Raw genomic sequence first — 13,127 nt, 5'->3', positions numbered from 1 at the left:
AGTTCATGAAGGAATGGCCTGCGTGTGGTTCGGGAAGGGAGATGCCATAGCCACAAGCTGGTGTCTCTGAGCACAATCCACCAACCCTCTCCTCAGCACTTCCTTCCTTCCCATTTCCCTGTCCCTTAGCCCACACCCATCCCCGAAAGGATTGCTGGTGTTAGTAGCAGAGTTCCTTCGGATCGAGTAATCTGTCCTGAGCTCCCTTGTCCAGTAAATTTGGGGTTTATAGGGGACTCCTGACGTGCAGGGCTGCCCCACTGAGGGATGGCCATCAAGGGGTGCGGTCTTCACAGTGGCCTTGGACTCCCCCCACCCCCTGCGGCCCCCCCACGCCACCTGTCCATAAAGCACAGAGGGTCCCCAGCGTCAGCGTTGTGCTCACTTACTGATCAGAACCCTAGTATGGAATTGGACCTTTCCCCAAGCTGTTCTGTGGCTGAATTCCCCCACAGGACTCCCTGCCTGAGCTGCTGTTCCAAGCACGAGTCCCCCCAGCCACAAACACATTATCCTCCCGTCCAGCTCCAGAGGGAGCTGTGTGTGCCCACCAGGGGGGTGACTCGGAGAAGCCACCTCTGTGCAACCTCGTATCCAGTGGGGCACCAGTCCCTCTGTGACTTCCCACCTTGCCACCGCCACCCCCAGGCTGGCCATGCCAGACTTCATTCTGTGGGGCCACCACTGCAGGTTTTGGGGTGCCCCAGTGGACGAGATAGGGTCCACGCCCCCTGGCAAGCACAGGGCAGCTTGGACGCCAATGAGCATGGCTTCACGTGCCACCCGCTGGAGCTGCCCCGCCACCCCCACATCACACGCAGGGCCCTCCCACAGGCACTGGCGGGACAGATGACATGGGCTCCCACCCCCCCCCCCCCCCCCCCCGCCGAGTTCCAGACCTCGGTCACTGTGGCTCAGGGGGGCTGGGATCATCCTCTCTCCTCTGGCCAGGCTGCCACCGTTCTCTGACCCCACAGGCTGTGCCCATTCACCCAGGGTTCCACAGTCGTCCAGGCAACAGGCATTCAGTGAGCACCTTCTGCGTGCAGGTGCTGGGGCTGGGTGCTGGGCATGTGCTGCACCAAGACAAGAGCCTGGCCTTGGGGGGCTTCCGCTGTCCCAGGGCAGCCTGACCTTCAGCTGTGAACAGATAGGAACGGGGAGAGAGGCTGGACAGAGTGTAGCAACAGAGAATGGGGGCAGCACACGGGGGATCTCTTCACATGGGTGGTATGTTGGGGGAAGAGGCCAAAAGACTTGGTGAAGGAATGGCTGGGGGTGAGGGAGGCAGAGAGGCAGCCAGGGCTGGCCCAAGCCGAACCCTCACCACCCTCCCTCCCTCCCTGGGGCCAGGTGTCTCCAGCCCACCCCCTCACCTGCCTGCAGGTGCCTCCTGTGTCCAGAACCTAGGCCTCTGTCAGGGGCCTTGACCACACGGCCTGTCCCTCGCTCTCAGTTAGAACCTGAGCTTCCTGCTGCCTGAATGGTGTCTCCCCCCACCCCCACCCCAGCCACACTGCACAGACCTGCTTCCCTTGACTCTTTGGAGCCCCTAGCCCTATCCACACCTGCAACTGGAAGCTTCACCTGCCTCAGAGTGAAGATGGTCCCTTTGAGGTCCCGTCCGGCAGGGGCACGTGTGGCTAATGGAATATTCACGATGTCTCCCTTGCTTCCCTTTGTTCTGCACTAGAAAGTGTTCCTTTGATGGACATTTAATTCCAGAGGCTGCTACCTGCTTCCTATCTCTCTTTGCTCAAAAAATTAAATGTGGATGTGCCCATGCTCCTGCTATAATAATCTCCCTCGGCGTGGAGGGAATATGGCTGGGACGGGAGAACATTAGAATCTTCACAGAGGGACAATTATTGAGGGAACTAGATTAATGAGATGTCATAACAACTTAGCTAGATCTGTGGCTGACCTTTCTCATGGAGAATGGGCTTGATAAATGTAGTTCATTACCAAGTTCTGACATGAAAATAGGATCACACTCTGGGCTTCTCAGCAGGCTGATCAATATTTTATCTGCCAAAGCAGCCCTGGTCTGGGAGCAGAAGGAGCCCCCCCCCCCACAACGGGCGCTGGCAGGAAGCCTGGGGCCAGGGCTGGGGGCCGCCCCGGTGGCCACTGCACATAGAGGGCCCCAGGCTGGCAGGAAGGTAGCTGGGCTCTTCCAAGGGCCTGTCGGGCTGTTTGTCTCTGTCAGGCTGACCGGGCCATAAGCCTCCCTCCCTGAGGGGCCCCAGAGTGTCGGTGGCCCTGGGCATCAGTGAAAGGGACAGTGACAAATGAGCCATGCTCCAGCTCGCCTGGGGCGTCAGGCCTACTTCATCCCAAGAAGCCCTCAGGCCTGGCTGACTACTTGGACTCTGCAGAGAGTCCTTTTACGTTTTCTTTCCCATCATGACCCCGGACGGTAGTGAGGGATTATTACTGCCCCCATTCTGAGGGAGGATGTGGAGTCAGGAAGGGCAAGGAAATGAACACCTTTCTTAGGGTCTCATAGCTAGTCAAGGTAGAACCAGATGGTCTCCTGACTCCCTGTCCAGTGCTCCATCCAGCCTTGTGATGACCGTCATTGATGGGGCTGATCAGCAGCCTCTGATGAAGTCACATGCCAGGTTGTTACAGGGTGGTTCCATCATCCTGGCTTCCTTATGAGACAGTCTGCCCTGGAGCCACGAGACTCAATTGTCACCCATAGTCCCTGATTAACTCACTCAACAAGCGTCTCACACCTTAGTGCTATGTGCGTAACTGTCCAGTCAGTCCCATGGAGGGGATATGACAGACGCTAATGCCCCATCCGGATTCCCTCAGTCAACCCCCAAGGTTGTATGCAACTCTGGAGGACAGCTGCCCATGACCCTGACCGACAGCATCCAACCTTGGGTCCCCACATCTTCATCCTCGGGGCCCCTGCGGGCCTCAGGAACGGGCTCGGTCCTCATGTGGGGAGTCCAGAAGTGCTAGACGGGGCGGTGTGTAGTGCCCCAGAAGCAACCCTTGGCCAACAAGGGTCGGAAGTTGGCGGAAGAGTGCCCCGCACCCTCACACCTGAGTGGAGCAGCTCTGAGGCCTGCTGGACACAGTCTCTCGAAGGTTCCGTGGCACCAAGCTCCAGCTGCTTGGCATCCCACCCTTCATTGGCTTTCCCCCTCTCCGGTCTCACTTCCCTCTTCCTTCTGTGCATTTCTTGGGATCATCTCCAAACATACTACTCAGTCTAGGTCCTTGCCTCACAGGCTGCTCTGCGGGAGCCCAGAGCCCAACCTGAGAGGACAGGCTCACAAAAAGCCATCCACACTGGGCAGAGAGTAGGAAGCTGGAGACAGGGAGGCGGTTCTGTGTGTGCAAGCGGTAGGAGCAAGGCTTCCCAGCAAAGGAGGCTGAGCTGGGCCCTGAAGAAAGCAGAAAGAAGAGAAGGAGAGAAAGTCTTCGAGAAGGCCCCGAGACAGCCGTGCCTCGGCCGTGGTCAGAGCTCAGTGAGCTTATGGGTCCGGAGGGGACCTCCCTGGAACTCCCCAAGCCTCATCGGAGGCTTTGACCTAGCCAAGGCTACCCTTATTTGTGACACAAATCTCTCTTTACCTGGAAGCCACCAAGACTCAGAGGAAACATTTAAATGACTTTCCTAGCATGTGGAGAGAAATGTTTGCAGGGTGGATTGTGTCCATCCCACTGATGCACACAACAGGTCCCCTCCACATCCCAGCTCGGCAGCCCCTGCTGAGCTGGCTCAGGCAGAGCCCCCAATATCACACGCAAGCATCCTGCTCTCCAGAGTTCTCTCTGGAAGTCCCAGCAGCCGTGGATCGGCTAGTGGGGAAGTGAACTCTACTCTAGGCTGACTGCACAGGCAGCAGGAAGCAGCCCTGGTGCGGGGCTCCCAGGCTGGGCTGGCCGTTGCCATTCGCACCAGCATCATGGTCAGCACACACAGGGACCCGGGGAGGAGGGTTGTGGCCCCCAGGCCTCTGCCATGCCCCCTCCAGGGACCTTCCCTCCAAAGGGCCAAGGGTCCAGAGGGCCAAAGGTAAAGCCTGGGCTCTGCCCTACTTCAGAGACAGGTGATCCTTCTCACCCCCTGGGACCCAGGCCCACCCCCAAATAGGGGCAGGGATGCTAGATGCAGTGATGTCTCAGCAGGGACATGGAGATTTGGGTGAAGAGCGTTCCAGATAGAGGGGGAGTGAATGCCGAGCCATGGGCAGGAGCACGCTCGAGTGGCTGGTCTACACCCCCACCTCTTCCTGTGCCCTGTGTGGGCTTGCTGGGTGGGGGTCAGGGACGAACCAGTGAAGATAAGAACCCAACCCCGGGGTATTGACCCTCTCTTGTCCAAGCTGGGGAAGGGAAAAAGGAAGATCAGAAAGCAGAAGCTGCGTGGGCCAGGCCTCGGGGCTCCGTGAGGTGGACAAGGGCCAGCCAGGGGCTCAGCTCATCTGGTTCCTGGGCTCTGCATCCCCTGCGCAGAGGGCCCTGCTTAACCCCATGCCAACCACTGGGAGGGGGATTTGAGTGATATCTTTTCTTTCTTTGTATTCATCGGTACTTTCCAAGCATTCTCTGATGGACACAAATTTCTTTTCTATAAGACAACTATTTAAAACCAGCAGCAGCATGCAGAGCCTTTAGCTAAAAGCCAGGCCCAGCCGATCCACAAATGCCCCCGGCTCCCCGTCGATGAACCACTCCAGTCTGCTCCCGTGGTGACACCAGGGGGCGGGAAGGAAAAAACACAACTGGGGCTTGGTAAGCTATCCCTCATATGGGCCTTGCTAGGCTGCTCTGTGTCCTGGAACGAAGGCCTGCCTCGGGTGGGGAGAGGTTGCCAGAGGACCGTCGTTGCTGGAGATGGAGCGTCAAAGGGTGTCCCAATGAGAGGGTGGGGACTTCAACTAAAACGGCCAGGTCCATGGGTACAGAAATGCCACCGTTGGGTGTCTTCCCTCTGGTGGTCATGACTCCCCAAAGCCACAGGGACACTAGAGGAACTCAGGAGCACTGGGCCAATGGCTTCGTTATTTGAGATTCATGCAACGTGCAACTGCTTCTGGGACAAAGAAGGATTTAGGATTCCCTTCCAGGAGCCCCCTGGTTCATCTCTGGCCCCACACACCCCAGGCACGGTGAGGGCCCTCAATAAGGACAGAAGGACGAAGGAAGTGCCTGGCATCCCGCCTTTGCCCCACATTCCCCTCCAGCCTTGTCTCGTTCCCCCCACCCCCCACCCCTGCCCCGCACCAGCTTTCTCCAGACACTGTGCGGCTGGCTTCTGCGTGCGTCCTTCCTGCTGTTGGTCTTCCCTCCCCATCCTTCATCCTTCAGGGCTCATGCTGGACTGCCCTCCCCGAAGGAGGCTGCCTTCAGCCCAGCCTCGTGAGCTCCCCCTCTGTGGGCACCTCCGACGCCCAGGACGGGAAGCTCCATTGTGTCCCAGCGTGCCACCGGCATCTGGCACATACTTGGAATGTAAATGCTGGCAAAAGGTGGGAGCGGCATGGCCGGTGTGGACCCTAGCAGGGGGCAAGGCCAGGGTCCCGGGGAGCAGACCCTTCCCCACCCCTTTCCTCCAGATTGATTTCTAGACATGTGCATACCTTCCTGACCAGGAGGTGTGTACTGGGCAGTGCCAGGGTGGAAAAGCCAGGAGCCTCTGAACTCACAGGGAACTGTAGGGGTGTAGGTGGAGGAGGAGCAGAGCCTGGAGAGATGGCTTCGGTTCCCCCCGACGGGACCCACCTCAGTGCTTCCCCTGGCCTGCCAGTGTGGGAGCCCTGCCTGGCAGCAGGCAGCTCACAGGGGATGTGTGCCCCAGCACCGTCCGTGAGGAATGAGATGCATCTGCCCAACCCACTCAGCCCCGCCCCTCCCTCGGGGAGCCCGGCTCTGCGTGGTCCCGGCAGGTCTTCCCACCGGAGCCTCACTCGCCATCCACACCATTCCTGTACTGCGTCCTCACTTCTGCTCCATCTGCCGGGACTGCAGTTCAGCCTGCTGGAGGCTTTCTTCCCCTTGCCCTAAACTGACTTTTATCCAGGCCCAGGAAGAAGAAAAAGCCAGCCAGCCACCACATCAGCCCCTGGGCAGAAGTGGGTTTGTAGTGGGACAAGGTCAGTGCTCTCAGCACTGTGTACCTCTATGGACTTGAGAATCAGGTTTGCCCATCGGGGGCCCTAAGAGCTCCCAGAAATGGGTATCCTCTCAGGCCCAAGAGGGGTACTAGCCAAGTTAGGGGGATGGGAGAGCCCTTCTCCTCAGAGCATGAAGACTCCCAGAGAGCAAATAAATTTGATTATATTGAACACAACAATTGATTTTTTTCTAAAGAATCACGCAGGAGAAAATGGTAACGGGCATCTGTTTCTAACGAGAATCAATTGACCCCAAACGAGAAGAAAATCTAGAAACACAAACAAGCACAAGAAAAAGTGGTTGGGCTGTCGAGGCCTGTCTAGGGAGGGAAGGAGGAAAGGAGACAGACAGACAGACTCCCCCATCAGCCTTTCCCCACCAGATAGCTTCCTTGTTTGTTGCTCCTCAGCAAATGTGGTTTCAATAATAAGGAGGGAGAGAGTAGCTATCATTTTACCTGCCCTGATTCAGTGCCGAGCCAGCACTGAGCCCTTTATGCGCGTATCTTATTTAACCCTCCCAAGAGCCCCGTGTGGAGGCCCCTGTCGTCCCCACCTCACAGGTGAAATCACCGAGGCACTGTGTCCAAGGCACACGTTCAGGCCGCGGCAAAGCCGGGACTCAAACCCAGTGGACTCCCAGGCCAGTGCTCTTCCCAACCCTGAGCTATTACCTGGTGCCCTCCACTGGCCTTGGAATGAAGGGGAAGAGCCCCAGACCCGCCAGTCCCTTCCCAGCAGTGCAGCCAGCAGCACACTGGCCTTCAGTGGGGTGGGCGGCTAGGAGCCCATGCCCATGCCCCGGGACTTCGCGAAGCCAAGTGCCAAAACGCTCCCTCTCCCCCCACCCGAGAGGGACCATCCTGCTCGGCTAACAGCCCCACGGCCTCAGCCATGCGCTGAGCCCCGTATGGTGTTCACCCCAGTTGGCCTGTCACCAGCAAGATAAACTACATCATGTCACAGTGCATCATGGGCCTCACTTGCCAAAACACCATGTGGTTCTGCTGCCAATCGGCAAGCACACCTAAAATAAAAGACCGAAGAGTCACAGGCTGTGTGTTCCAGTTTTCATTTCTTAAAGCTTCCTTTTGTTTCGTGGTCATAGACTTGTGTACACACGTTTGTTTTGAAGTAATCCAGCTCTGAGAATGTACCTAATTAACTTAAGCACCGTTTATTAGTCCTGTTAACTCAAATTCCCTCATCTCTGAAGCCAAGTATTCAAAAGCAGCCTTTAAGGTGGGATTAAGGCAAAGACGAGCTATTACAGAATAGAACTGGGGCCGGCTTTCCTAAAGCTGTCGTGGGCCGCGGCTGTGAATTCCCCCGGACCAGCCTCCCCACTGCATCCGGCAATTGCCCTGAGTCTGGCATGTAGTAGGTGCTCAGTAAGTATTTGTGGGACCAGCAAACTGGCTCCTTCCAGCACGTGTGTCCTGTGAAGCGTGTGTTCAGTGTTCAGTAACTATCGACGGGATGGGTTGGCAGGCAGACGGACAGACCGGCCCCATCTCCTCCAGGTGTGCCCACTGTGCCCACAGTGAATGCCCAAGAACTCTACCTGAGTGGGATGGGTGACACTCTTCTCTACACCAGAGGAGAAGCCTCGAGGCAGTAACCTCACCATCTCTTCCAGCTGACCAGTGCACCATGGCCGACTACGCCCGCCTGAAGAATGTCCTTCTGGCGCTCCAGACCCGCCGGAAGCCGCTCCCAGATGGGGACAGCAGAGGAGACCCAGCCTCCCAGAAGCGCCTCCTGGTGGAATCTCTGTTTACGGACTTGGATGCAGACGGGGACGGCCACCTCAGCAGCTCTGAACTGGCGCAGGTGCGTACGGTACTCGCTGAACACCGAATTATGGAGGTTTTTCCATCCAGGGTGTAGATAAAGAGAACCGGGGAGATCCCTGTGAGCAGAATTGTTTGTAACTGTCTCTCTAACGGGACGCTAAGGAGGCCTCTCTCTGGCAAGAGCAGACCTTCCCCTGGGAGTCAGAGAGCTTGTGTTGAGTGCCTCCGAGAATATCTTATAAACAAACCCACGTCAGTGCCTTCTTCCCACCAGCCACCTTCAGCCAATATTGACAAGCTTTGAAGTGCTCTCAGCTAGCTGGCAAAAGATGCACTTCCGAGGGGCTAGTCTCTGATGTTTTCATTAGGAAATAAATCTCTTCCTTGAGTCTTCTGCCTTCCTTAGCAGGAATGTTGAAAGGAAGTAGGGGCTGGGGGCTATCACCTGGGCATCCCCGAGTCCTCCCCCTATGACCTTGCCATTCTGTAGGGTCCAGATATCCACAACCCAACACCCAGGCCGCTTACTTGCAGGAAGCCCTGCGTCCCCCGCTGCCCACCCCCCAAGCTGTGCCCTTCCGTTTGAGCGGACACTTGGGATTGGACCCGGTGGTTTGCCTCCCTCCCCGAGCACAGCACACGTGTCCCTGTCTCCAGCTTGGAGGTGGTGCTGGGGCAGTGACCGGCTGCAGGGAGGGTCTCTAGGATGCTGGCAGACAGGCAGGCCAGGTAGGCCAGAAAGACCTGCATTCCTGTCCCACTCTGCTGGTCTCCCTCTTATGGCCTGGAGCCACACCAGGCAGGTGCCAGGGTGAGGTCATCCTCCCCAAGTTGGCTAGTGGGGTGGGGACAGCTTTTCCTCAGAGCCCGCAGAATGCCCACCCAAAGGATAGATAACTATAGATGAGTCCCCACCTTCAATGCCACTTTAAAGACATCCTTCCCATAGCACAGTGACCTTAGAAAAGCTGTGGCCAGGTCAGTAGGAAGGACGGGGCTGGGGAGTGCCCTAGCATTTACCGAGCATCCTCGTCGTGCGTGGCACTAAGCAAGGCCCTTTACTTATGACATAGGAAACAGAAGAGTCCCTCACCGTGTAGTGTAGTCTCTAAGAACACAGACTTTCTGGTCAGGCTTCCTGAGTTCCAGCCCTACCTCCGGTGTTTACTAGCTAGTGGGTGTTGGGAGACCACCTCACCTCGCTGCACCTCTGTTTCTTGTCTGTGACCGCCCCAGGGTCAGCGGGCGGGTGAAAGGAGCTAAGGCACATGAGGTGTTCTGCATGGTGCCTGGGACGTAGCACACTCTGAGTAGGTGGGAGTACTCGGGGTCAATGCCACCGTCATTATCTTTGTTATTATTTCCCCCTTAACCCTTTCAGTCATCCTCCGCTGCTACTGTTATCCTCACTTCACAGATACTTTTAGATGAGGAAACCAAAGCTCTAAGAAAGCAAGCAACTTGCCCGACCTGTGTTCACTGCCAAGAACGTGATGGCACTCAGACGAGATGCAGGCGGGCTGATACACGGGCCCCTGCTCTCCTCACCACACAGGGGTCTCCCTGGGGGAGAATGGCGCCCACCAGAAGGCTCCATTCTATCCTCCCAAGGTCTTTGACGCCAGAAAGTGCCCACAAGACCTGAGTACAAAGCAGTCACCTGGAGGCTTGGCCATGCAGGGTCCCCCTCTTAAGGCCGTCTACTCCAGCCAGCCCAGAGTCTGCTTGCAGAGTGGGCGCTGGGAACCGCAGATCCTCAGGCACTTGCAGACCCTGCTCTGCTTGTCCACACGTGGGCAACACGTGCCAGTCCATCCAGAGCCTGCCTCTCAGGAGGCCTGCTGCCCACAGCCTCCCAGGCACACACCATCCCAGCCCTGGCAGCTACCATACCACCACATGCAGGTGTACTTGGCTCCCAGCTATGGCGAAAACCCCAAGGAGCAGGGCCAGCCACGCACAGATGACCCACGCCACCCTGGGAAAAGCCCAGGCCCCGTCAGTTACAGTTACGTGAAAGAAGAACCATCTGGCAGGCCCCCGCACTAGATGCTATGCAGGGAGCACCAAACACAGGTGGCTTTGGCTTGTCTTAGAAGCACCTGAGGGCTCTTGCCGCCCCAGCCCCACAGGGCTCCCAGGTGGCTGACAGGTAAACAGACCCTTCGTGGGCTTGTTGCTCTGACCTGGCGGGGATGTGCCCAGAGGCACCTGAAGCCATTAACAAGCATGGTAATTGGACTATGATTTCCTCTTCAAAATTTAATGTATTTTAAGTCCATTTCACAAACCTGCCAAGCGGAGCCCAGCAAAGAGGGCCTTTCCTTGACACTGAATCAAAGGCGTCAGGGAAAAACGTGTCAGTCCTATGAAAAGTTAATCAATTTCCAATGCAGAAATAGACAAGGGGAAATTTCCATCTTTACAAGATTGATTTCCAGCGCTATGGTTGATCTCCCTTTTATTGAACACTTACTTGCTGGGTGAGGGGTCATTCTTTTTAACGTTATCACATTAAATTGCCCTTAGTATAGCAGGCCAAGCTGAGACTGTTAAATAAAGAGAAAATGTCTCTGTCCCCCTGCCCCTCCAAAATAAAATGAAATAATTTTCTTTCTTCTAAGATTTTATTCTGAGCATTTTCCTTGCAAGACTTTAGTCCCGGACATCCCATCCTCTGGCTCCAGCTGAGCGAGGGGTGCCTGGAATTTCCACACAGAGTCTCATTTTGGCATGTGGCTGATCGTGCTGGGGAGGCCACATCCAGAGAAAAGTTCACCAGGGCACATCCAGAGCCCCATGCCAGCGTCCCACGGGCTGACGCTTGTGCCCCTGGCAGAATGGGGTAGGCAGAGGCGGGGAGCTCAGCCCCAGTCAGTAGCGAGGCAGCTGCCCCTTTCGGGGTGGGGAGGGGTTCTGGTGGCTCCCAGGTGCTGCCCTGAGGCCGGGAAGGGCTGGCTGGGGGACTGGGCAGGCATGCACCGATGCAGCAGTGACCCTCCCGCCCTACACAGCTGGGAGCCTTGGGATCAGACGTTTGTCTGATCAGGCCCCTTCTCTTTCCTGTTTCCCCATCTGCGGCATGAAGGGGTAGACCAGGCTCTTCAAGGATCGTGCCCAAACGAGAGTGTCTGGGGCCTGCCCGCCCAGATGGGGAGAAAACACATCTGAACGCTCATCCCGACTCTGCCCCAACCCCTGTGTGACCTCGGGAAAGTCCCTGCCCTCTCTGAGCCTCATCTCTAGAAGGAGAGGCTCAGGCGAGAGAAAACCAGAGAGCATGGGGTGCTCCGCATGGCCCATGGAGCTACCACGGGAGCCCTCACCCCTCCCTCAGGGGGGCGACCCCAGCCCCTCTTGGCCTGAGCCATCTTCGAGCCAGGTCCACAGCCCTGCCCTTACTCCCTGCTCTGGCCTCACCCGTTTCCTCACCCGCAGCACGTGCCGAAGGAGCAGGACCTGGAGGCAGACTTCCTGGGGTGCTCGCCCGGCGACCTCCTCCGATTTGATGACTCCAACAGTGACGGCTTCTTGACGCTCCACGAGCTCTACACAGCCTTCCGTAAGTCAGCGCCAGGGTGGGCTCTGGCTCTGGGGCCTGTCTTGGGTGGTTGCCAGCCCTGGTTTCTTTTATACGCGAAAGCATTGGAATTTGTTTTGCAACAAGCCTGAGCTTTAGGAACAAGGTAGAGGAAGCATGGGTGGGAAGAGGGAGGGCTTGCTTCTGCTCTTTTTGAAGAAAGGGTCTTCTTGGTGTTGTTGGAGAAGCCCAGGACTGTGATGTAAGTGTGTCGGGGCGGGCGGGGGCGGGGGGGCACTGCCACACACTCTGGGGGGGGGGGTCGTCTATGACTGCTCCTGGAGGGAGGGGCTTTTAGGGTTTTCCCAGGCTGCCACCCGGCCACACCAAAATCAAATCCTGCAGGAGGGTTCTGGAGGCTTGGCCAGGCAGGAGTAGGGAGCTTCAGCAGAGACCTCATGCAGTTCAGCAGTGAGGAGAGGGGAGGGCGCTGCCAGGCCCGAACTTGAGATGAGAGGGGTGGTCCCAAAGAGAGGAAGCCCCTTTATGTCAGAGAACATTCCGCCTCTGCTTAAAGCTGGTGATACATGCATCCTGCGCGAGGTACCGTCGGACGCCACCTGCAACCCCCCTGCTCTTAACAGCAGGCCCTGGGATGTGGGGAGTAAGTGTGAAAGCCCCAGGGTGCACTGAGGACTCCGAAGCACAGCATCCTCTCCCCCAACCCCAGCCTCTACCTGGAGTTCCACCTTCCAGAAAAGTATTCCTGCTCTGCATTGACACGGAGCCGTTACTGCGAACGTTCACCAGGCCTGGGAGGGAGGCCTCATGATTGGCTGGCAGGAAGGGCTCTTGTGGTAGATGGCAGAGGTACTCCCGTGACATGAGCAAAGAAGGAAGTGTGGCTGTCCCCTGTGGGTGGTGTCCGCGAGCTTGACACGGGGGTGCCTTTCCAGTTCACAGCATCCCTCTAACCCCAATTACAGGGCTCTGCTTGATATCCTGTGACCAGCTGTGGTTCCCCGTCATCCCCCTCCCTGCCCGCTCCTGACACTCACATTGACGTATACTAGTTCATAATGAGGTGTGAGTGACTGGTAGGCTTCACCTGCTGTGGGAGTTGCCCGCTTTGTGGATAGAGTAATTTATGCCTTGAAATAAATCTCTGAATTTTAGAATGTGTGGTGGTATCAGCAGCTCGCTAGACCCAGCTCACAAGAGCCAATTAGATTTTCAGGAATTTTGCAGTTAAACAATTGATAGCTTTAAACCAGCCATGGTGGGAGTATTTACGCCACAGAAATTTATACCACACAAATGCTACAAAAGTGGGGGGAGCTTTTTTTCCTCTGGGGAGCCAGTTGTTAAGCATTGACCTGCCCATCACTGGACAAGACCCTCCCTCCTGTCCTTAGCACAAACTCCTGCAATATTCTCTCCACCTTCCCCAGAGACCCCCTGATGATTCTAATCCCAGAGAACAGGAACCAGAGGAGAAGAGAGGTCAGGGCAGATGACAGGGAGAGCAGCAACCAGTGTCCTGAGGGACAGCTCTGAGACTTTCCCAGCAATGCTTTCTGGTGTCTGGCCCCTCTGCAAAAGATGCTCGGAAAGAAAAAGCACGTTTTCAGAGCCAGGCGCCAAGGCTGGACGTCGAGGACTTGGAGGCTG

The 13,127-nt window shown here is 56.8% G+C and overlaps 1 protein-coding gene across 1 annotated transcript in view; it reads left to right on the top strand.

Moving 5' to 3' along the window:
- The window catches only part of FSTL4 (follistatin like 4), a 403,664-nt gene that overhangs the window by 275,698 nt on the left and 114,839 nt on the right, over positions 1-13,127 (top strand). The window contains exons 5-6 of the mRNA XM_027607114.2: positions 7,780-7,973; positions 11,375-11,498. Coding sequence (XP_027462915.1) covers positions 7,780-7,973; positions 11,375-11,498 — 318 coding nt within the window. The remainder of the gene's footprint in view (positions 1-7,779; positions 7,974-11,374; positions 11,499-13,127) is intronic.

The sequence above is a fragment of the Zalophus californianus genome, chromosome 5, assembly GCF_009762305.2.
Source record: "Zalophus californianus isolate mZalCal1 chromosome 5, mZalCal1.pri.v2, whole genome shotgun sequence".
Lineage (NCBI taxonomy): Eukaryota > Metazoa > Chordata > Mammalia > Carnivora > Otariidae > Zalophus > Zalophus californianus.
This window is presented reverse-complemented; position numbering and strand designations above follow the sequence as displayed.